Genomic DNA, 24,306 nt, shown 5'->3' with positions numbered 1-24,306 from the left:
TCAAACTGAGCTACAGAAAGGCAACTGGTCAGCTACAGCTCTTCATGTCCAAGCAATGGCCAGTCAATGCCAGCACTTTGTGCATTTGAAATATGGTACAATAGTACATTCCTAGCATTAATACAGAATTCTGTTGCAAAAGCCCTTTAGGATCATTGAACCCAACCACACTCAGCACTGCCAAGTCCACCACTAAACCAGGTACCAAAGCACCACATCTACATGTTTTAAATACCTCCAGGGATGGTGACTCCACCACTTCCCTGTGTAGCCTGTTCCAATGCTTGAGAACCCATATGAAGAAGAAATCTTTCCCCAATATCCAACCTAAACCTCTTCTGGTGCCATATCAGGCCATTTCCTTTTGTCCTGTCACTTGTTTCTCCAGAGAAGACATTGACTCCCACCTGGCTACACCCTCAAAGTCCCCCCTGAGCCTTGTTTTCCCAGTTAAATGCCTCTTGCTCCCTCAGGCACTCTGCACAAGACTTGTACTCCAGACCCTTCCCCAGCTGTTGCTCTTCTCTGGACTGCCTCCAGCAGTTCAATGTCTTTTCTGAACTGAGGCCCGGAAATAGACACAGGACTTGAGGTGTGGCCTCACCAGCACCCTGTATAGGGGGACTATCCTGATGGGATTATTCCTGCTCCTACTGGCCCCACCATTTTTTATACAGGCCAGGATGCCTTCTTCAGGGTACAGCTGGCTTCTGTTCCACTGCTGTCAAACAGCACCCTCAGGTCCTTTTCTGCTGCGCACCTTTCCAGCCACTCTTTTCCCAGCATGTAGTTCTGCTCAGGATTATTGTAATGGCAGGACTCGGCACTCAGCCTTGAGGTTTTCATTCAACTCACTTCAGCCCACTGATCCAGCTGCCTAGATCTCTGCAGGACCCTCCAGCAGATATGCATTCCCGCCCAATGTAGTGTCGTCTGTAAACTTACTGAGGCTACACTCAATGCCCTGGTCCAGATCACAGATAAGACCAGCTGAATGTAACCCCATTCACTTCCACTCGCTCTTCACACAGCCAGTTTTTTTACCCAGTGAAGAGTGCACCATTCCAAGCCATGGGCAGCCAGTTTCTCCAGCAGAATGCTGCAGGAAATCGTGCCAAAGACTTCACCAAAGCCCAGGCAGACAACATCTAGTCTTGCCCTCATCCACTAAGAAGATCCATCCACCTTGTCACCTTGTGGGCTTAGCAGGACTTGCCTTTTGTAAACTTGTGTTGGCTGGGCCCAAACCTCTGCTCATCCTGTATGTGATTGCCATGTGATTGCAATCAAAACCATTTGCTCCATGACCTTCCCCAAAACTGAGGTCAGGTTGGCAGGCCTGTTGGTTCCCTGGATCTTCCTTCCAGCCTTCCTGTAGATGACTATCATGTTTACTTGTATTGGGTCTGACTGGGATGGGTTCTTTTCCCCATGGCAGCCCTCACCTTGCTGTGCTGTGTTAGTGACTGGTGAGGTGCTGGTAACAGAGTGGTGCTTTGGCTACGTCTGAGCAGTCCTGGCCCAGCATCAGCACTATCTCCCCAACATTCTGCATCCCCACCACCAGCAGGCTGAGGCTGGGAAAACCCAGGGAGGGGACATGAACATGACAACTGACCCAAACTGACCAAAGTAATATTCCATACTATACAAAGTCTGCTCTGATATAAAGCTGAAAGGCCAGAGCCTATCTTCCAGAAGTCCAAGATGGCAGTTCAGCTGATCTGCGTCCTCACTTCTCTGAGAACCAAAAGCTCTATCATTTTGTGATCTCTGTGCCCAAGACAGCCTCCAACCACATCACTTAGCAGCCTTTCTTGTACACAAGTCCACTGGGGTGCCTGGACCCAAACACCCTTGAAAGTCAAAAGCCTGTCTTCCATAATCCTGGGTAATAGCTCTGCTATTTTTTTTTTTTTTTCATAGAGCCAAGTATCTTAAACTTAACATCTTCACAATCAACTGCAACCTAGACAGCCACCAATCTTCACTTCACCCATCTGTTGTAAACAACAGACCTAGGAATACACCTTTATCAAAAGCAACCTTCTACGTACTTTAGGACTTTGACAAGCTATTGGAGTGCACCCATGCAAACTTTCTAAAGGACAACAAGGACAAGTTCAACATCCTGCAACTGGCCCAGGGCAACCACCACTCTAAGTACAGACTGGTGGATGGAGGGTTTGAGACCAGAGAAGGATCTGGGGATACTGATGAATGAAAACTTAGACATGACACAGCAATATGCACCAGCCAGAAAGCCAACCGTGTTGCGGACTGCATCCAAAGCAGCGTTGACAGCACAGTGAGGGAGGGGATTCTGCCCCTCTGCTCTTGTGAGAGCCCACTGCAGTGCTATGTCCAGCTCTGGGGTCACCAGCAGGAGAAACACTTGCAATCTGTCAAGAGAATGTCCAGAGAAGGCAACAAAAACCAACAGAGGATGAGAACACCCCTCCTATAAGGAAAGATTAATTTTTTCAGCCTGGAGAAAAGATGATTCTGGCAATACCCAATTGTGGGCTTTCAAAACGTGCAACATACAACATGGAGACTTTTACCAAGGCCTGTGACAGAACAAGAAATTACAGAACAAACTGAAAGAGGGTTGATTTAGACTGGATATAAGGAAGACCTTTTTTTCCATGGAGGTGGTCAGACAAGCAACTGGAGCCAGTTGCCCGAAGAAGTTGTGGATACCCAATCCTTAGAAACACTCAAAGTCAGGCTGGATGGGACTTTGAGCAACCCAAAACATGTCCTTTTCACGCTTTTCCTAGACCTCTTCAGGTCTTTTTTAAGGTGGCACAGAGAGCATAAACTTTAATCCATTACTAGATTTCAAATGTGTGCATTGAGATCTCCTCACTCCGTTGCTGTTATCAGGTCTATTAAAGCACATACCAGTAACATCTGTTAAGTAAGCAAACACAACTGTAAGTCAAGATAGCATTATGAGAATCATGCTTCCAAATTCATTCCCATCCAAAGCAATTACACTTGTTCAGCACATCTTAAAACATTATTTCATCTATGACTGTAGGAAAGGGGGGAAAAATGCAAATTTTAAAAAACTATCTTTATTTTTTTTTCTTACATTTAAGCAGGGATGTATTTCAGTTTTAGACATCCAGCCATTGTTTACTTCATTACTGTAGACAGGAAGAAAAAGTATATAAATGCAAATAATATTGGGATACCTACATTAGAGCCGACAGCTTTACTAGAAGAAAACCTTCTTCCACATTAAAATCAAGCACTTAAATTGCTGAAAAACAAGTGCCTTGCTAATCATTTCAGCAAGTAAACAGCTTTTATATATTCAACCATTTTAAGTCCATAATATTCACAATGTCTTGTTAAGGAGTTCAGATGATACAAACACTGTAGAGATTAAAAACCTCCAAGAATAAAACTCACCAGGTGTGTGAGAAATACACATACCACATGTACAAGCAACAGATTTGGTCAAGTAATACAAAGAAGGATGTGTTTTCATAAGAGAATGGTCAAGTGACCTACTTCTCAGCTCAAACAAAAACAAAGAAATAACTTTATGAGTCTGAAATAATCAGTAACACACTCTGGTCGAGTGGAATCTTATGACCTGTTACACAGTGTGTTTTTGTAGGCCAAGTTCAGGTTTTCTAAAACAAAAACTTAAGAGCATGAACAGTAATAATGACAAAGATCAAAGTATACATATGAGCACATAATCCAAACAATAAAATACAATTTTGGCTCTTAATGAAAAATAAATTACAAAATAAAATTAAAATCCTTGTAAATGCAATGATTAATTCAAAGATGTACCTTTGCTTTTATGTACATTTTAAATGCTACCACAAAGCAGATGAAAAATAAATAAGTATGCCAAAAGACATTTGTGGACAAAAAAAAGGCGCTAATTAGCTCTAGAAGAATTCTAAAGAAACTGAGATAATCTGTGTTTCAGTCAATAAATCTGTCTAGTCTTCCATCTTCCACAGCCCTTCTTCAATAACTGGCCGTTAAAACATGACAAAACCAAAACTCTGTCACTATGGTTTTAAAAGAAGCATATATTTTCTGAAGAAGAAAATACAAAATGGGGTGTCTTGCCTACAGAACTGTTGGTTTGTTCATATTGCAAGCACTTTATTGGACTGTAGAGAAGCATCTGACACATCCTTGCCATCCTAAGATACTAGTGACCTTACACTACAAGACAAGAAAATTCCAGGAAAAAAAAGGCAAGAAATTCCAGATGTGCTGGGCTAGTACGCAGTGAAGGCAGAAGTCTAACTCACTCCCATTGCATTTATTTTCTAAATTAAAAAGCAAAATAGTACGCCTCTTACTTTACATGGCACATCCATATTTTCAAGTTAAAGATGCTGTCCATCATCAACTATCTTAGTGAACACACAGACTTTCATACTTATTCTGCTTTAACCAGATTCAGTATTTGCTCTGTAGAGCTCTTTTGAAGGTAAATAAATTTTGTTAACATTACCAGAGGTACAACTTAAAATTATATAAACATTTGTATGCTTGCACAAATACTCTTATAATTTCTACTGTACTGCAATATTCACTGTAGGCAAAATAAAAGCAGGTTTTCAAACTGAAAGGATATTAGAAATACTTTCTGTTAGTAGCACCAGCATTTTGACAACTGTCAACAGTTAAACCAGCATCCCCGGTATCTCTAGTCAGTGTCAATTTCACTGGAGTAACAATTTGACTAACCAGTAATACTAAGGCAAAAGAAGAACAATGCAAGTGTCACAAAATAAATCTTAAGATTTTATTATTTTGCATTATGGTTGTGTACCTGTATTTTTCTTCTTCTTTTTGAAGAAAACTGCTTTAGATACACTGCTACAAACTCAAATAATTGATTTATGACATCCGTCTTCACCTAAGACACTGCTACTACTTCCTAGGAAAGAAGAAATACTTCTCAAGTTCAGTTTTGCTCAAGATACTGTTCATTTTCTATCACTTCATTGGTCCATATGTTGATGGTCAAAGAAGCACTTCTATTTGACAATATCTTAAAGCTTTCAGAACAGATGAATTAAAGAAACAGAAGATGGATGCAGAAGAACCAAATTATAACACAGAAGCATGATATTGTTTCTCAGGAAGTCCTCGGAAAATGTGCTTATTATGGAGGTTTTTGCTTTGGGTTTTGTTGTTGGGACTTTTTTAAGATCACAAGACAACGGTTGAACAAATAAGCATTTTCCCGTGCTCTGTTTGGTTCTAGTCATTTGTTGCGCTGGATGGTTTTCCTTTTCCTCCGCTTGAATAAGCAGCAGCACCTGCAAGTGTGACATGAGTTACATATGATATAAAAGAACCCACAAAACTGAACTATTTACTGTATGTCTCACTTGAAGTATGTAGCTTAGATACAGCCAGCACCACAAGGAACTCATCAAAGCTCTATTGCAGGCAATTGATTTATTAAAGAAAGAAACTAAAGTAGAGATATTTTTGACATATTTCACCTTTTTTGGTAAAAAGTATCAAACTAAAGCTATAATGCAACTAGCTACTAAGCTTGGAGTATTGATGAGAGTATCAAAAACACAGGTATTATAGGCTGACTTAAAAATGCATTTGTAACAATACGGAATATTCATTACCTGAGTACTCTTTCATATTAACTTGCAATATGCCAAATGGAAGCTTGTGCTTATGACTATATCACCTAAACTGCGCACTTAAGACACTATTGTTGCTAAAACAAGAAAACAATTTGAGCTTCCTGTGTCAACCAGAACTTAGAAAAACTTTCTCCAAGGCTATTCCACAAGACATTTTAGAAGAAAATTCTAATGGACAACATAGTTAATGTTCTGACCCAGTGCAGTGATAATAACTACTACAGCGAAAAATCACAGCTTAAATGTAAAGAACGCTGATATTCTCTCTTCGGCTTTATTGAATACTACATGAATGAAACTAACTGACAAACACTGTGAATTTCACTTAGCAAATAGAGACAATTTGGGAATACCTGAAAGAACACTACAAAATGGAAAAGAGTTGGAGGGAGTTAGATACAGATAATATACAGAAGGACTGCAGAAGTCCAGAAAGTACTTTTGAAAATAAACTAAAGAGGAAAGCAACAAATAACACACACACACACATTTAAATTGTACTGTTACGCTTATTTTAAGCAACTCCCAGGTCCTGAACACCACCTCTAAAAATAAAGCTTCACACTAAAGTGTTCACAATGTGTGTGACCAAAACTGCAAGGTATCTACTCTAATAGAGCTTGTCCCATGGAGTTCTGTGGTTTGGTTACTGAATTCTCACTTGCAGCACTATACACTGATGAGTCTTAAACTGTAAGTACAGCAGTGGTGAAAATATAAATGTACTGCATCAACAGTCTTGATTGGTAAATCCTTAAGTCCACCAAACATTTTATATTGCTAAAATTCAAAAGGAATTCAGATGATTTAGTTTGGGAAATGGGAAAAGCATTTAAATTTCAGGGAGAATAAGGATCTAGAAATAAGGTTCTACAGGGGGCGAGAACAACATCCAAAGTAAGGGGAGACAGAAGTTACCTTCTCAAAATATCCAAGGCACCCTGTCGCTCAGTCACTGAAAAAGTAGCAGTGGGCAGAGGCAGACCAGAACTGCTCTGAGAGTTACATAACTTTCAGTAGAAAAAAACATTGGTTATTGATGAAGAGGAAGCCCAAAATTAAAATTCAGTAGGGGAAACTACATAGGTAAGTATTTTTACAGGTAGCAGAAGTATCACACTGTATTTACTAAATATAAAGTACTTCTTAAAGAAGAAATATAATTGATTTTGAAGGGTAGGAGCCACTGACTGTAACTGAAATTCCCCCATATTTACTAATCCTTTTTTTTAGCATCTGCCTATAACTACTAACATTCATTACCACTTAACCTTTTAATTTACTTGCAGATGTATGAACCCCAATTTAGTTTAATTCCTTTTTCACCCCAAGTGTTTTATATATGTATATGCCATGTATAAAAGCAAAGCAGTGCTCCTCCCTTTCAATATGAATGATCCTATGATCCTGTAGATGAGGAAATCCTACCCTCAACTGTGATGGTAAATCACTTTTATACTTGTTCAAGATTAGCATGCCTTAGGGAAAGCCCACAGAAAAACTCTGTCTTGATTTATAAGATTAGCATATACAGAACCCAGGTTACCTAAGTAACTGTAGGAAGATGAAAGTACAGCAGACAGTTAATTTATATTCTAGAACAGCTATCTAGAATTTAAACTCTTCACTCATTAAATAAACTTTGCTTACATGGATCACAACCCAAGTAGATCAGACTTCTTAAACATTTAGGACTACTTGGATCCTCTTTGCAATTCAAGGACACTTTAGGTTTTCTTGCTTTTCTTATTAGAAAATTTTAACTTATCTTTGTTGCAATTCTCATACTGTTTTTTATTCCTTCTGCTACTTCCCTGTCAACCAGAGAAAAAGGGCACCATGCAATGGCAAATTCAACAGTTCTATTTTTAAGCAACATAAAGCACTGCTATTTTAGTCCTCTGGTCTTCTGGAGTTTGTATAATACTGCTATAGTGAGTATAATTTCTATTAATAGTTCTTTTTTTTGGTTTTTTTTTTAAACTACAAAAACTATTCAACTGTATTTCAATTCAAGGAAAAATTGCTAAATGCTGAAAAAATTTATTTGGTGTAGAAAAATAAATATCTTAATAATATATAACATATCTAAAAAGGACTAAAGGAATGTAAATTCCATGATGAATTGTAAACCATAGGACTGTTTTGGAAATCTGAACTGAAGTACACTTAAACACTGTAATTTTTAAATCTAGAAGTGCTAGACTTCAAATTGGCTTCCAAGGCCAAAAAATTGCAATTTTAAAATATACGAACCTTTAAATGGGATTATGATAGAACAGGCTCTATTGACTGACAATAAGTTTTGTGAAAGAAACATAACCCTGGGTCAGAGATTCACAGTGCATAATCTCTCAATGAATATAATTCATAACAGAAATGTAGACTTGTTCTTAAGCATACTGTCACTAGAGGGTGTTATTGTCACACACACATAATACAGATATTACATTGCTTAGAGCTATATTTAAAGCTATAGATAGGTGCATTATTAAGGACTATTAAGCCACAAATTTATTACACTATTCAATATGCATGCAAAATACAGAAGAGGTAAGTTTTAAAAAATTCTACTTCTAGGAAAGGATTTTTTTAAAATAAAGTATTTAATGACTGCTAACCTTCATCTGGAGTTACGTAGCATTTCTAGAGTTGGCAGTGTAACAGTAATCTATAAAGTGCAAAAAACACTGCACTTTTCCTGTACAATCTAAAGTGTCCTCTGAGGTATTATCTGAGGTAGCAATCTCAGCATTATGGTTTTGAACACTTCTTATCCTTCTTAAGACATTATCATATCTTTTTTCCTGTTAAATACCCTTCCTTCCAGTTGAACAGTGCCTTGGGCCAAAAGTCTAAAGCAACTTAATTTGTCATTTGTGTTTAGACAGCTGTGTTTTTATATTTGCCATCAAGCCTGTGGCAGGCACTTTAGTGAAGTATTAGTAACAAGCGTTTAAAGTGGCAAAAAAGATGCAAGATGCAAAAAGGACAGATCATATAATCACTTCCTGTTTGCCCTTCTCTTGCCTTCCCACAGTACAGCCTTTTGGTTATCCAAATCACACATGCTTCATAGAAGCAACTGTTCTGCTAACTAATAAACAAGAAAGACAGGTTAATTGCTCCGTGATAAAAGAAAGAGCATCTGTAGAAGACTATAAATAGATCTGTAGATCCCCAAGCGTCAGGGCAGCACAGTGATCAGGTTAGTTTTCTCCTTGCTTTACAACTTCAGTAAGTAGTAACTGAAATAGGGCAGAAAGCAACTTCTCTAAAAACCCAAACCAACAAAAATAATCAAACCAACAACCCCCTCCACCCCCAACACTCACAAACAAAAAAACAAACCCAAGAAATTCCCAAAACACAACACCCACTGCTAAGTCATGCTAGCTGCACACCCACCGTGAAAATGACACGGCATAAGGTTTAGAATATATACTACATGTGAGTAGATAAATAATTATTGAACAATGAATTGTTTGGTTAAACGTTGGTTAAACGTCCCAAAACAATAAAATCCTTACAGAAGAAAAAAACCCCAAACTTATCCTTCCTGATTTACAGGATTTCACTGAAATGGTAGCAGAAGCTCTAATATTCACCTAAATTACACTTGTGTTCACAGTTAAAATCATACATAATGGGGACAATCCCACATGAGGGGCACTCTTTTTAAAGTCTTTTAAATGAAGATATAGTCATGCTAAGTTTCTAAAACTAAGAAAACATCTAGAACAAAGAATGAAGCATTTTAAGTAAGATTTAAGTTTGTCTTTTCAGAGTATGAGGAAATGTTACAAAAAGAAGATATGAGCAAGAGAGGTTAGCTTTGTTCATACTTTCAGGCAGAAAAAAGATTATGAAAGAGGCACAAAGTTAGAGTCTTTTGAGAAAACAATGTCTTCTTAGAACAAAAAATATCCATGTCACAGACATGAAGGATACTAGTAATCCTATTCCCTTACCTATTCCACAGTGTAAAATCTATAAACAAATGTCTGAATGTGCCACAAACCCTTTTGATATTAGGCTTGTAATTATGATGTTAAAATGTAAAATTAAAATCTTCTAAAATGCTCTTTCTGAAAAAAAATGTGTACTTATGCATTGATGTTTGATAGCAAAGCTGGAGAGGAGGTGAGGGTGAGTGGGCGTGCATGTATGTTAATTAACTGCTAAAATATAAAACAACTTCAAAATATAAAAAACTACCCCCAGAAAAACCTCTAGTCACTGAGGAAACTTGAGCTTAAACAGACAGTGTCGAAACACTAATTTGAGTGTTACATACTTAAAAACAGGAAAATCAGTCTAAACAGCAGGACACTGAGAGTAATTATTTTGTCTGTAACGAAACCAGTTAAGAGTAGGCCAAAAAGATCAAGGATAGCATATTTGTCCGTATCAGAAAAAGTGAACTCCTACACTTCTCAAGCAGCTGAGCATTTTGGCACCTGAGAATTCTCTTAACTTTCTGCAGATAACTAAGTAAAATAGGGAACTAAAAATGGGTTTAATTGTGCTAAGGACTACTCAAAGTGCAAGAAATTTCATCTTTTTCTGTGTGTACATGAGCTGAGCATAAGGAAGATTATCACTGTGCTTATTTGAAGAGAGGGGACAAGGAATTTATCTACAGGCAGCCTATCAATATCCTTGCCCCATTGGATTTTTTTTTTTTTTTGTTTAAAAAAAATATATATATATATATATATATCAGAGAACTGATATATTTTTGACAGTAAAATAATACTGTACTCCACAAAGATGGCAGCAAAGAGTTTAGTTCTTCTCAGTGCTTACAGAAAGCCAGTGCAAAAATGTGGCCCTACAGACACCTCCATTCAAGTTATTAATTACACATGCAAATAAAGCTTACCAGAACCAGAACTTGCAGAACAATTGCTTCAAAAAAATTTCACTTTGAGAAATTTCCCTCTTCTCTAAAGTCAGGAAAATGGGTCCTAGAAAAATTGCTGCCGCTGAATTGCTCTGCTACTAATGTATCCTTCATAGCTGTGTGCCTCTATTTTATGATAAACTAGATCCATACCCTTGTAAAATCCTATTTCAAGCACAATTATAAAATGAAACATGTTGGAATTCATATCAAGAATATTCTTCTGTACTATTTTTCAAGTCTAAGTTTACTACTCAAATACATAAATATTATTTGTCCATCCCATGGTAACAGATCTTAATATTTTTCCCTTTCATTACACTGGATGTAATTAAGAATTAAGGAACTCTGAAGTTCAATTTTAGTGATTAGTTAGAAAGTTGTCATAGACTAATAGTTTGGTAAATAGTTTGTTTACAGCGATAACTGGAAAAGTTCAAACATTTGCTAGCAATTATTACTTATTCATGCAAGTTATTTTCCAGATGTTAATACACTAGTTGAATGCTATTTGAAAAGAATGCTTTCCCCTTTCAAACAGAATAGAAAATAAAAAATATTCTAGTACCCATCAAAAAGGCTGACATAAAGTACATCACAAACTACTCAACTTAAAAGCAAGCAGGCTTTGAAGCAGGCAGAACAGCTCCTGAAGGTGGCTTTTTGTAAAAACAGTTACTTGTTTCACAGAATTAAAATGTGTTTTGTCATTTCTAAATAGACATTTTAAGTTTTCTGAAATTAGTTTTAAACCCAATAAAAAGGACAAAGCTCCTGGGGCTGTTTCTGCCTGCCTGTGCTGTATAACTCACCACATGTTCAACACTTTCTGGCAGCTATACAGAAAGAGAGTAAAGGAAAAAAGAGAATCAGAATACAATACAGAGGAAGAATTTTACATTTTCCACACATGGCTTTTGGTAGTCAGAACACTATCTTAAAATAAGTATTTCACAATGAGTTGAAACATCAAAAATGCATGCACTTCTCTAGCCAGCATAGCAAGACATGTCATTCAAGGCTTAGGCTAAAAAAGCACAAGCTATAGGAACTCTACTATTTAGAAACTTAAAGACAAAATTAAGTATAGCACTGTAGTTTTGCTCCTCACTAATGGCTATTCAGTTCAGACATTTTCTGAAAAATTTTATCAAAAAATATTGAAGCAGCTGAGCACAAAAGATCCAAAGAATATAAAAAGAAGGACATACTTTGTTTCATCCATTACTTCTACTTCTGCAGGAGCTGTGATGGGTGCATTTGAACGGCCTGCAGTTGGGTCATCTGTGTTCAGTTCTCCATTTGTTGAGCTTACTACCTGAAATCACAAGAAAGACCTGAAATTACACTAGCGCCAGACATATATTTGTTAATTCCTAAGGTTCCAATACATGTTAAAAACTGTATTTTTTGTTATTTCCATAGTTATTTTTATTCCAGTAACAGTATCTTCTCCAGGTTTTATTCTGGCATCCCTGTGCTCCTGTAATTTTCCTTTCATATGTATTAGTGGAATTAACCTCTACAATGGACTCAAAGTGAGGGGATGAAGCAAAGCAACTCTGTGGATGCAATTTGCTAATCTCCCCCACATCTCTTCAGAGCCTTAAGGGAAGGCACTAAGCACTTTTCCAATACCAATTCAGTCGGTCTAACCCTGTCTCTGCTCCTTCGGTGTATTTATGCTCCTTAGTTTAGCTCTTTATATTCAAAGTGAATATGAAGGTCTGATTCAGTTGTATCTCAAAGGACATTCAACAGAAAAAGGGAAAACCAAGGCTGTCTTCTAGAGCTAACAGTATAGATGGTGTCTGATTTTTAGGACACGAAAACATTTACTGCCAAAAAAAATTAATAAAGATTAGATTAATCTTCATTCCTATTAGTTTACCATGAAATTTCTATGTAAATTGTTCAAGTCACTGTGAAAGTTGTGGTTCTCTGGGAATATTTGTTCAGACTTTAAATCAAGTGGAACCCAACATTCACTCTCTCAGTTCCTGTGAGCTTTCCTGCATGACAAGTGGAGACATTCCAGAGGCCTCTCCATTATCCACCCCACAAAATAAAAAAAGGAAGATGGTTAACTGGCTGTAGACAAGTCTCTACATGATCAGAGCTGCTGACAGTGTTAATTGACCCATTAAAGAGTTTACTTGACACCGTGGAGAGGTCTACTAGCTATTAAATAGCAGCAACTGCTTGGCAAGGTAGCAAGCACAAAAATATAATTCTGGACAAATAATATATAAGTTTGCAGAAAACATCTGTAAACAATTAGTCAGCTATAGAGACTAACAGTAGTCTGTAATTCAAGATTATTACCAGTTGTTGCCTGAATGGTCAGAGATTAAGGTAGATGAAAGTAGAGGGAAGGAAAATCACTACCATAATATTATTTCCCTCACCCTTCCAAGCTCTCCTCTTATTATAGCAGTTATATCTCATCTATTTATAACCAGAGCTAAGAGCCTAGTCTATTGAGGTTTGTTTTGTCATTCCCATTTTAACTAAGTACAGCACCATCAGAAGTTTGGTGCACTCAAGGCATTTGCCATGCCCTTTGCTGACATCAGGCCAGGTTTTCTCCTTTTTCAAATTTCAATAAAATAGGAACCACTACCAAAAAAACCCTACAGGCTCGTAACAAAATAAGATATGTGAGATTGCAGAAACCTAACTACTTAAATTTTAGTCAACATAACTTGAAGGAATCATGGGAGACTGGACTTTATTCCTGCAATGATAAGTCAATCAATGGAGTTTCAACTAGATGTCTTAAGCTTAGTTTTGTATCACTGAGCATGACAGAAGCACTTCACATTCAGTGGCAGAAATAGGTAGGAATCATACTTTAACAAACCTTCAGATGGTGAGGCAGGCATCCTGGGTTACTAGTTACTGGGTTTTACAGAGTCACAGAATATTCTGAGTTGTCATCATTATAGATTTACTAAGAACGGGGATATAGTATTATCCCAACCAACTCACCAGGTATCTTACTGTGAAGATCATTTCATTGCTTCTTGTAAAATACCCAGAGTAGAAAAGTGCATCAGAAGTATTTGCTAACTAAGACAGGAGCAGTCATAAAAATGTAAAGGTAAAAAAAAAAACTTTGCTCAACTTGACCACCAAATGAGTTTGGTTCCAAAGGAAGCACAGAAGCACAGAATGGTTGGAAGGGATCACTGGTGGAGTCATGCTCACATGGAGCTCCCTGTGCCTAACTACATAACTAACCACAACCATAGCCTGCACTAATCCATATAGAGCAATGCCACCCAACTAATATTGTAGTCAACCTTGCCTGCAGCCCTAATAATGCAGGATTTCTGCTCCATAACCTAGGTTTAAAAAGAACTTTTCTAAAAAGAACCTCAAATCCATGCTCAAGATTGAGTAAGAGTGGCTGATGAGAAACAGAAGACTTCAGTTTACTCAAATGGAAGTAGGGTACATCAAGAAATAGCAAGACAGGTATATGGCCCTTTCTGGATGGGAAGCAAACACAGTACAACTTAGCATTCCTGACTGCTGTAAAGAACAGGTCTGTAGAGGCACTAGCAAGAACTCCTGTTCTCTTTTTCTAAAAAACAAATGGAAAAATGTATGACTTTTACACAGATATCAAACATACTGGCCAACTGTAGCATCTGTGGGGTGTTCATATGACACTCTCCCTCACACTTTTTTCCCAGGAGCACCTGTTCAATGATATCTATCTTCTTGGACAGCACATTCAAAAAAAGAGATCAAACTTAACTACATACATATCTTCATGTGAATTGGAAAATATGATAGTAGGTATCTAAAAGTCCTTCCTACATTAGTAATATTGAAAGCATTATGTATGTGCTGTACTAAACTAAGCTGACTTCCTCTTTAAAGGAGCCAAAATCACCCTCTGCTGGAGTCAATGCACTATTATCTGGGAACAAAGAACAAAGTTTATTGCAGCTTATCTTCAAACTAACTTCAAACTCAGCCATACACATTCACCAAATACACAAACAAATAATGTGAAGTGTCTGTTGCATGACTTAGTTTAGATAGTAGGAACATCAAGTTTTTCTTTCTGGAAAGAGTTACAACCACTGAAATCATAAGTGAACCAAAGCATATGTAGCATAAATCCAAAAATCAGGATCAGTCATGCTTCTCCAGAACCACAAATGCCCTGAGTTTCACTCAAATCCACTACTGCCAAAAGCAGCTCCAGGAGCTCCTCACTAAGATGAAGAAAATTAAACTAACAAAGACTCATACAAAGGACTACAAGAGATAGGCAGGACTGCTTCAGTTCCACTGTCAGTAAGGCTACAGCTGTATGTATTTAATTTCACATTACATCAGTAAAGTACTCTGCAATATGACCTAAAACAGCCTTTAATAAGGCAAATCATTACATTTTTCTCTCCAACTATGAGCCAATCGTCTCAAAAATCTGCACAACACAGGCAGAAAGATACGGCAACGTAACAGAATTGAGCAAGAATAAGTCACCCGCAGAACATCACATGCACTGAAGGAGTAGTACACCAAATTCTGTAGCCAGAATGTACCACAAGTAAGGCACAATGAAAACTCATCACAGTAGATCCACATAAAAAACTATAACTTAAGGAGAGAGAAGCTACATGAAACTAAGTTGGCTTTAAGAGAAACTTTTAATTTAATTTCTCTACTTGTGACTCAAGTTGGAATGGATTTCCCTTGATGAAATCAACAGCCTGATGAAAAAATGGGAGGCACAATTAATCTCTTAGAAGACTTGAATACAACTATAGTGAAAAAATTAGGATATTTAAGTTATGGTCTTGCATCTAAAAATTCTGTTACAAAATGTATATGAATACTCTTTCCTGAATAGTAACATAATTACATTTCAAAAAACAAATATTTTAAAAGTTTCAAATTAGAAGTATTGCAATATTGAAAATTAACTTAAGCTACTCACCTATTTTCAAGTGGGAGAATAACCAAACTGAAAACCTAAAACTACTTTAAGCATTTTTATAACTCCATCCTGGTTTAAATTTAGTCCCTTCAAATTTAATCAGTTCTTTAAAAGTTTAATATGAAGAGCGCCTATATAAAGAAGCATATGCATCACCGGTTATTTCTTGATACTCTCTATGCCATGAGGTAGAGGAACAGAAATTCCACCCACTACCCACTAATGACACATTCATCATGAAATAGAAATGGTCCTCTGGAAGCTTGACTAAGGTCATTTATATCAAGACACAGTAGAGCCTAAGTACCAAATCCCTAAATGGTGACATTAAATCTTCAGCCTCTATACTTTGTTCTGGATTAGCACACAAACTGATCTTTTACTTGTTATGTTCAAAAATCAGTTAGAAAGTCTGCCATAAAAAACAAATTTTGCTGATTTTCATTATTCTAATCACAACAAGGAATTGCAAAAATTTGGAACAGACATAGAAAAAAACCCTTTAATTCCATTAAGAATCTCAGTAACTGGATTCTCCACTCAAAAAATAAAGCCAGTCTACATCTTTAAGGAATTCATTAGTGATACTATGCAATTCTTTATTTTACCCCCATGAAGTTTTCAGTAAAGACAAAAGAATAAAAGTCATCACAATACCTTTCTAGTTCACAAAAGATGAGCAAAACTGATTTGTTTCATCTAACACTTTACTTGACTTCTTGAAGGAGAGGAATCTGGCAACTGAAAACTACTTACAACAAATATAAAAATCTTTCAAGCAGTTCCTACGTACTTTACTGGGAACTCTTTAACCCAATCTTTCCATCTAACCTCCTTTTAAATAATTTCCCAATGGGAAAAAAGAAAGGAAAAAGATAAGAGGAAGAAGATCAGTTAGTAAGTGATGAAAAAAACATAATGAAACAGATTAATACAATCTTCATGAGTGCACAAGCAGATTGCAGCTCATGCAGAGAAAGAAATAATTCAGTGTTGCATTTTGAGAAGTGAGACTAACTTATGAAAACAAAGGCACAAAAGTTGTTGAACAAATTGCTGGGAGTATGAGTTGATCATTAATAAGTCTGCATGAACTAAAAAAATGGACTGAGGTAAGTGGAAGAAGGGATGTCTTCCGTTTACAACTCAATTTCCCAGTACTATTTCAGCTTCAACTGATTGTACAAAGTAAAATTAGACATTAGGATCTTTTGAACACCAGCCTAGGGTCTGGGAAAAATTAAATTAGTACAAAAAAACAGAACAATATCTGTTAATGAACAAACCAGCTTGAACCTCAATGGTTCCCAGTTGAACTTATCACTAAGAGCATACAAATGTATGCTAACAAACATATACACCAACACTCAGTTCCCTTGATGTTAGTATGTCACAGGAAGGAATCACTAGCACATTTTAATAATCACCTAAAAAAGAACCTAAGAGATGACATCAGCAGTAGTATTACAGACGACTAATAGCACTGACCTAAAAACATTCCAATATCATTTGAAATAATCTGACAGATTTTCATATCTTGTAGAAAAATTGATAAAACTGATCTCAAAGATGAGCAACGGCTCACTAACATCACAGAAAAAAATAAATACACTTAATTTCACACCTCAGACTCAGCTTTACCTTTGAACAATTTTCTGTGGGACTTTTAGTATTTGTGTACTTGAAAGCAATTAGGAATCCTACTAAAGTAGCTAGCTAATGAACCAATTTAGCAAATAGCATGATTCAGCTAGTATCCCTGCAACAAAGAGGTATTTGATAACAGCCAGGGGCTATGTCACAGCATAACTGGAGATACTATGTGATTTCCTAAGTGCCCTTAATAAGGAAGCATGACCACTCCACAACAAAAAGCAATCCAATATGAAAACATCCTGCTGCACAACACTTGATCTTCAAAGACAAAGACCATGGCTGCAGTTTTGCACAGTGCTTTTATTGATGTGGCAATTGCTTAGCCTCAACAGATCTAAATGATCTGAACTCAGACAGACTGCCTGTATCCAGTGAGGAAAAAGGATAGAAACAACACTACATTAACAGTAAGGAGTACTAGCGTTACTTGTGTTATTTCCTAGAAAATGTTCTCCCAATCCCCAAAGGGTATTTAGCATATTTTACAATGGAAGAAAATTTATTGTAGTTGTTACATTTTACCTGACAAAGAATAAAAGGTTTCTGAACCTTTTATTTACAATTGCCAACAGAGTCATATGATGACACTTTGGAAAGTCTACTAACTGTAATTTAACAAATTCAATGTGTATTTTTCTAACCTAAAATATGGGAAAAGAAAGCTTTTTTAAACATTTGTTATTGGGAAGAACAAAGCAATTTTAAATATTTCTTTACATACCATAACAATTATCACCTACTAGATTTTTTAATATTACACAACAGCTGCTTCCAAAGCAACAAAATTTAGAGAATTTTATCACACTGACAGGACTGCAGCTCTGTTTTCTGTACCCTGAACTTTTTATTCTTTCTTCAGGTCATGACAATCTTTCTCCAAACCAGAAACTTCAGAAGAAACATACGTAACTTAGATTGTCATAATCAAAAACACAGCAGACAATTTCCAAACACAACTTCCACCCAGATAAGACATCACAAAGCTAAATAATTTTCATTTTGGACTCAAAGCTCAAAATCTCACGTAGACTTCACAGTTGGCATTTTGAATATCTCAGTATTAGTTCCTCACACATTGCTCCAACTATCTCACACCTAAATATATTCAAAGAGTGAGACACCAAAAATTTCAAAAATTAATTTTAAAAATTGATAACAAACCAGAAAAAGAGTTCTTTGAAGATGAAATAAATTAATAATATAGGAAAAATTTTTGGTTTCTACACATTTTTTTCACTGAGATGTCTGAGGTGCTGCCCTGGGAACATTGCTCTAGTCAATTACTATTTGAATAATGGAGTGAAGTTTAAGCAAACATCACTAAGTAGCATTTTAATTATTTAATTATAATTTATGTTTACTTAAGAAACAAAAACATGGCTTGAACAACACTGAATTCAGTGAATAGTGGGTTTCAGTTGCTAATACAATTAACACATTTAAAGTCTAAACTTCAGTTGCTTCCACTGAGGTGAGTATATACTCTGTAAAAAAGACAGTTCAACTGTTTTATGTTTGACTTTTACTAAGAAACATGCAAGAGAAATTCCATCAACAAAAAGTTCCATAGTTTCAGCACCTGTTTTCAGTTTGACGACTGACCTGTGAAATAATAAATAATAGAAGCATTCTGAACATTATTGATAAGCAATCTTAAGATGAAAACATGAATCATGTGATACCTTACAGGAAAGTAGTATCATGTAATGTAAAAGGTCATGCAAAGAAGCAGAAAATACCTGTACAGAGCCACCATGTCTGTCAGAGGCCAGGTGAGCCCTCAAATGATGTGGATTGGTTTGCTGTGAGTCCCAAGCTGCCCGATGGTCTGTTGACTATCATTTTTGAATGTATTAGGATTTATGCAAAAGAAGAAAAAAATTTAAAACAAACAATATGTGCATTAACTGTCATATTTTTAAGAAGTACAGAAGCACTACATACTCAATCTCTATATAGATTACACTCCAACATTATCAACATACTTACACATGTCTTCATAAAAATGTTCACAGAGAGCTGAAGTAGCTAAACCTCAAAATTCTTAGTAAGAAAAAGCACACTAAAACAACCCTCCAATTTTGGTTAGGTAAACTGACACAGCTCTGAATTCCTAACATTGTTACCACCTAAGTCATTAGCCTGGTTAAAAAAAAAAAGTGAAAATATTATATATACACGTCAGAATGGAAAGAGAATGGAGGAGAGACAGCAAATAAAGAAGTGTGAGTAGAGAGAAAATTCACTACTGATTCACTACACTATACCATAGATTCAAAGGGGTAAGCTTTTAGGAGATACATATGTATCTCTACATATGTAGATTTAACAAAGATCTACTTAAAGCGAAAGCAGAGAAAACCTAGAGTCAATTTTATTTTCAAGTTCTAATAAAAACACAGCACAAATCATTAGACAAAAGACACAGTAATGCTGATAATCTTACACAAGCAGTTTACCTGATTTTTGGATTGTTGCATTCTGTCTCTGTGCTGATATGCTTCTCTGTTTGAAGACATTGCAGGGTCTGAATGTATTGAACCCACTGGAGTAGGCTACAAATATAAATAATATGTAGCAACTGGTAAAAAAAATAAATTTCTAAGTCTCATCAAAAGTTACTGGCTTGTAACAGAAAATAATATTTAAATCTGACAGTTTCAAGTAAAACAAAATTATCAGATTAAAGCAGAAGCTTCACTAGATATTTACTAATACCAACAAGAAAAAAAGCAAACCATGACTTACAGAATGTATTGAAGTAGCAATTCTAAGTATTATACATTAATTTTCTGAAAGATTTTAGGTTGATACTTTCTGCAGTTAGCAGTTACAACATTCTAAAGAAAAGCTTAAAGCAATTTTTAATGCTAAACACTGAAAAATATACTCAGCAATAAAATAAATGCTACAGTTCTTTCAGAATCACACAGAGAAGAGTGAAGTGCATAATCTGAAACTGGTCAAACACAAATTAGCCCTCCCTTCACTACATAATAAAAAGAAGTGAAACAATTTGAGAAGCTGAAGAAAACTCCATCATCTACAATTTCTTAAATTATACAGAGTGTTTCCTGAAACCTTAGCGGCACCATGATGAAATATTCAATGAACTATGCAATATTTTATCATAGTGAACTGATAAATACATTGAGTATACCTCATATGCAGCTATATAGCTCTGCATTTTAAAAATACTGGGAACAAAAAAAATACATGCAGTAATGACAATTACTTGCGAAATGTTAAGTTCCTTCAAAAAACAACCTGAATTTCTACCACCTCATTTTGGATTGAGCAGAGATATACTTTGATAATAAGAGCACATTTGGAAAGAGAATATGAAGCACTCAAGCCCAAAGATTAAGTCAGAACATGCATCTGCAGATGGACTTGTAATAGCAGCTGTTCACAGCTCTATCAGCAGCCTTGAAAAGCACGTCTTATGAAATTCAAAACTGATCATAGAAAAATCCATTACAGTACTGACAGCAGAACTGTACTCACCAACTGTTTGCCAATCCAGTCGTATTCATAATCAAACATATAGCCTTTCCGATCAAGTAAGTCTGTGAAGAGCTTTCTTAAGTAGTCATAGTCTGGCTTTTCAAAAAAATCTAACCTTCTTACATAACGTAGATAAGTAGCCATTTCCTCTAGATAAATAAGAAATATATACATATGCCATTATCTGTTTTAATGGAACTCAAAAAAATTCCCACTACCTTATTTCATTTTAAAGCAACTTGTACCTCTCACCATAAAACCTGAACAGTTGTTCACCATGAATCTGTGAATTACCAGAAAGAAAAGCTATTTAATAGCATTCTTTGAAATGCTACCATATTCTGAGATATACTACCATATTCCAAACATATCCTAGCAAGTAACACCCTACTAATTTTTCCTTCATGTTACCTGTTGAGATCTTCTGTTCAATGTTCTAATTCTAATGCACAGTGTGCAAAAATGTGTGGAGAGAAATGCCTCTACTTTATTCTTTCTTTCCAACCAATTTTACAGAGACAAGACTAAGGAAAGGTAAAGAAAGGGGTATACAACATAAAGCATCAGTCTTGTGTCCACAAGGCCTACTGTGGACACGCTTTCCTTTCATTTGTCATGAGCTACTCTCAGCAAATCCACTTTGCCTATCAATGATATTTTGATTAGCTTTCAAGGTGTGCACTTATATTTTGGCAAAATCATGTCCATGCCATACATGTCCCCTGCTCCAAATACTTTATTACAACTTTTAAAAAACATCCTATTTCCTTCTGTCCCATTTTCCAACACCTCATTGATTCTCCTTGTACTTATAGAGACCTAGAAGTCACACCTGAAACTTACAAGTAATTTTAAATATTAGTTCAAGCTGTTTCTAATGCAGCTTGTTTTTTATAGGGGTATTAATAGGGTATGATTTTAATTAATATTAATAGGGATAAGATACCAGATTTCAGCTGAAAAGGCTTGCAAAATTTTCAGTGTGAAGATACAGGTGCAGACTAGCTGATTACTGTAAGCACACATACAGTATTTTTTTAATGTTTCATTTAGAAGAATCTATATTTGAAGAACAACAGCATTAGCTTACTGCTGCTTCAAAGGACAATTCTTCTGTCCGGGCCCAGTATTGTTCAACTTATCCATCAATGATTCAGACAAAGGGGCAGAGGCCTCCTCAGCAATTTCACTGACAACACAAAGCTGGGAGGAGTAGCCAATAGCCCAGAGGGCTGAGCAGCCCTTCAGAAGGACCTCAGCAGTCAGGAGAGATGGACACAGAGGAACCTTCTGAAATTCAGCAAAGGAAAATGCAAGGTCCTGCACCTGGGGAAGAATAATTCTGTGCAGCAGCACAAGCTGGAGGCCAAACCTGCTGGGAAGCACCTCTACAGAGATGGACCTGGGAGTCTTGGTGGACTACAAGCTCTTCAGAGCCAGCAGTGCACCCTGGGGGCCAAGAAGACCGATGGAATCCTGGGGGGCATTATGAAGAGCGGGTCAAGGGAGGTGATCCTGTCCCTCTACTCAATGGCTATGTCCAGCTCTGAATTCCTCAACAGAAGAGAGACATGGAGCTCCTGGACTGGGTATAGCAAAGGGCTACCAAGCTGATCATGGGACTGGAACATCTTTCATATGAGGAAAGGTTGAGGGAGCTGGGCCTGTTCAGCCTTGAAAAGAGGCAACTGAGAGGGACCTGATTAATATATACAAATATCTAAGGGGTAGTTGTCAATAGGATGAATCCAGGCTCAGCTCAGTGGTGCCCAGCAACAGCAGGAGAGGCAATGGGCAGACGCTGATGTGCAGGAAGTTCCACTCAAACATGAGGAAGAACTCCTTTACTGTGCAGGTGACTGAGTACTGGAACAGGTTACCCAGAGAAGTTTTGGAATCTCCTTCACTGTAGATACTCAAGAATTATCTGGACACAACCCTGTGCCATGTGCTCTGGGATGGCCCTGCTTGAGCAGGAGATTGGACCACACAACCTCCTGTGGTCCCTTCCAACCTGATCCATTCTGAGATACTGTGATGTATTACACATACTGTATTTTTAAACTCCAGCAATTACCAGTTTCACTTTATAAACCAATACACAACATTTTTATGTAACAGCAGACATTACCTGGGAAGTTTTCACACAATACTTCTATAGGAGTTGCTCGTTTAGTGTCTCCAATTTTCTGGTAACGTTCCTTTAATGTATCCGCCTGTGACAGAAGAACAAACAAGCTTCTGAAGTTACACAGCTCACAGACACACATTCAAAAAAACCCCAAACAGGTCAATAAAAGCTGATGATCTGAAAACAGGACAGAGGCAGATATCAAAACCCACTACCTTTAAACCTTGCCATGGAAGACTTCCTCTGAGAAAATACATAAACATATGACCCAATGCTTCCAAATCATCTCTTCTACTTTGCTCTGAAACAAAATGCAAATATTATTAGAAACTTCCATCTGTGTAATTTTACATTATATCTAGAAGACTAGCTTCCAAATTATATAAAAATAATTGTTAGGTATAAAGTACTTGATACCAAACTAAGCATTTGAGGGCATTCTTGTGTACTATGGACTGCCTTAAGAACACAGCTAAACCCAGAAAAAAAGCAGATGCAGACTGCAGGTATATTCATCTCAACAGCACTTAAAAGAAATTATCATGCTGAAAGAAATCATTCTCAAAAATGCAGAAGGGATTTTTTTTTTGAGCTACTGGAAAAACTTCAAGATTTAGTAAATTTTAGGATTTAATAAAATGTTAGGACCAAATGTTCATTGTTCTTGCAGTAGGAAGTTAATTAAAATTGATCCAATGTAGAATTATTTGTAGATGGTTTACAACACAAGTTTGGCTCCTGCAAAACTGATTCTTAATCTAGAACCTATGACAGCTCTGACAAGAGAGCACATGTACTAAAGGTAGGAATGAGGTTTTCCTAATTTTGTTTGAGGATAAGTACATGTTTAAAGAAATTGTTTTCATTTGCCTTTCTATTCATATTAAGAGCAGACTTGCTTCATTCCCAGAAGAGTTTCAAGTATTCATTGTACAGTTACTAACCTTTGCCTCTGCAATAATTAAGCACTATCATCAAAAGACCAATACAATCAAGGATATGGGTAGTTCCCCAGAGAGCATTACAGATGGCTAAATAAGAGTAAGTAATGACTCCATGTGACTATGCTTTCTGGATCCTAAAATACACTTTTTATTCAAGGACAACATCCTTCCTTACTCATACACACTAACAGATAAAGTTACACATCAATAGAGACATATTAAAAAATAACTTTTAAGAGAATGTGAACCTGACAGCCTCCCTGTTTACTGAAAACACTTATTTTTTTACAAGGGTCAGCAGTCAGACCATTCAAGCAGCTGAGGAAATTATCTACAGACTAAAAATACCACCCTAAAAATTATCTTATTACCACTATTTTCAGAGTAAACTGTATCCTATATGCCACTGTCTCTGTAAACACAGAGCTTGAGGACCTTCAGTGCTCTGTATGTCTCACTGCATGTTAATATATATATATATGTGCAAAAAAAAAAAATATATATGTGCAAAAATATACTACGTATCACAGAACATAAAAAAA

At 36.5% G+C, this 24,306-nt stretch overlaps 1 protein-coding gene across 8 annotated transcripts in view; it reads right to left on the bottom strand.

Moving 5' to 3' along the window:
• Positions 1-3,063: 3,063 nt before the first annotated feature.
• CSNK1G3 (casein kinase 1 gamma 3) overlaps positions 3,064-24,306 on the bottom strand; it is a 71,488-nt gene continuing 50,245 nt past the window's right edge. For 6 of the 8 annotated variants that reach the window (XM_041484148.1, XM_041484151.1, XM_041484155.1 and 3 more), the window contains 9 exons: positions 23,036-23,121; positions 22,821-22,905; positions 20,690-20,838; positions 19,642-19,737; positions 18,922-19,017; positions 11,778-11,884; positions 11,379-11,402; positions 6,579-6,670; positions 3,064-5,312 (listed from right to left, as the gene is read on the bottom strand). In XM_041484148.1, the coding sequence (XP_041340082.1) occupies positions 6,613-6,670; positions 11,379-11,402; positions 11,778-11,884; positions 18,922-19,017; positions 19,642-19,737; positions 20,690-20,838; positions 22,821-22,905; positions 23,036-23,121 (701 nt within the window). In that variant the 3' untranslated portion in view covers positions 3,064-5,312; positions 6,579-6,612. Of the gene's footprint in view, positions 5,313-6,578; positions 6,671-11,378; positions 11,403-11,777; positions 11,885-18,921; positions 19,018-19,641; positions 19,764-20,689; positions 20,839-22,820; positions 22,906-23,035; positions 23,122-24,306 lie in introns of those variants that run through there. The other 2 variants (XM_041484149.1, XM_041484152.1) reach the window with 2 other exon arrangements.

This window comes from Pyrgilauda ruficollis, unplaced genomic scaffold (genome assembly GCF_017590135.1).
Source record: "Pyrgilauda ruficollis isolate IOZ18807 unplaced genomic scaffold, ASM1759013v1 scaffold64, whole genome shotgun sequence".
Classification (NCBI taxonomy): Eukaryota; Metazoa; Chordata; class Aves; order Passeriformes; family Passeridae; genus Pyrgilauda; species Pyrgilauda ruficollis.
Note: the sequence above shows the minus strand (reverse complement) of the source record. Positions and strands in the feature narration are given on the sequence as shown.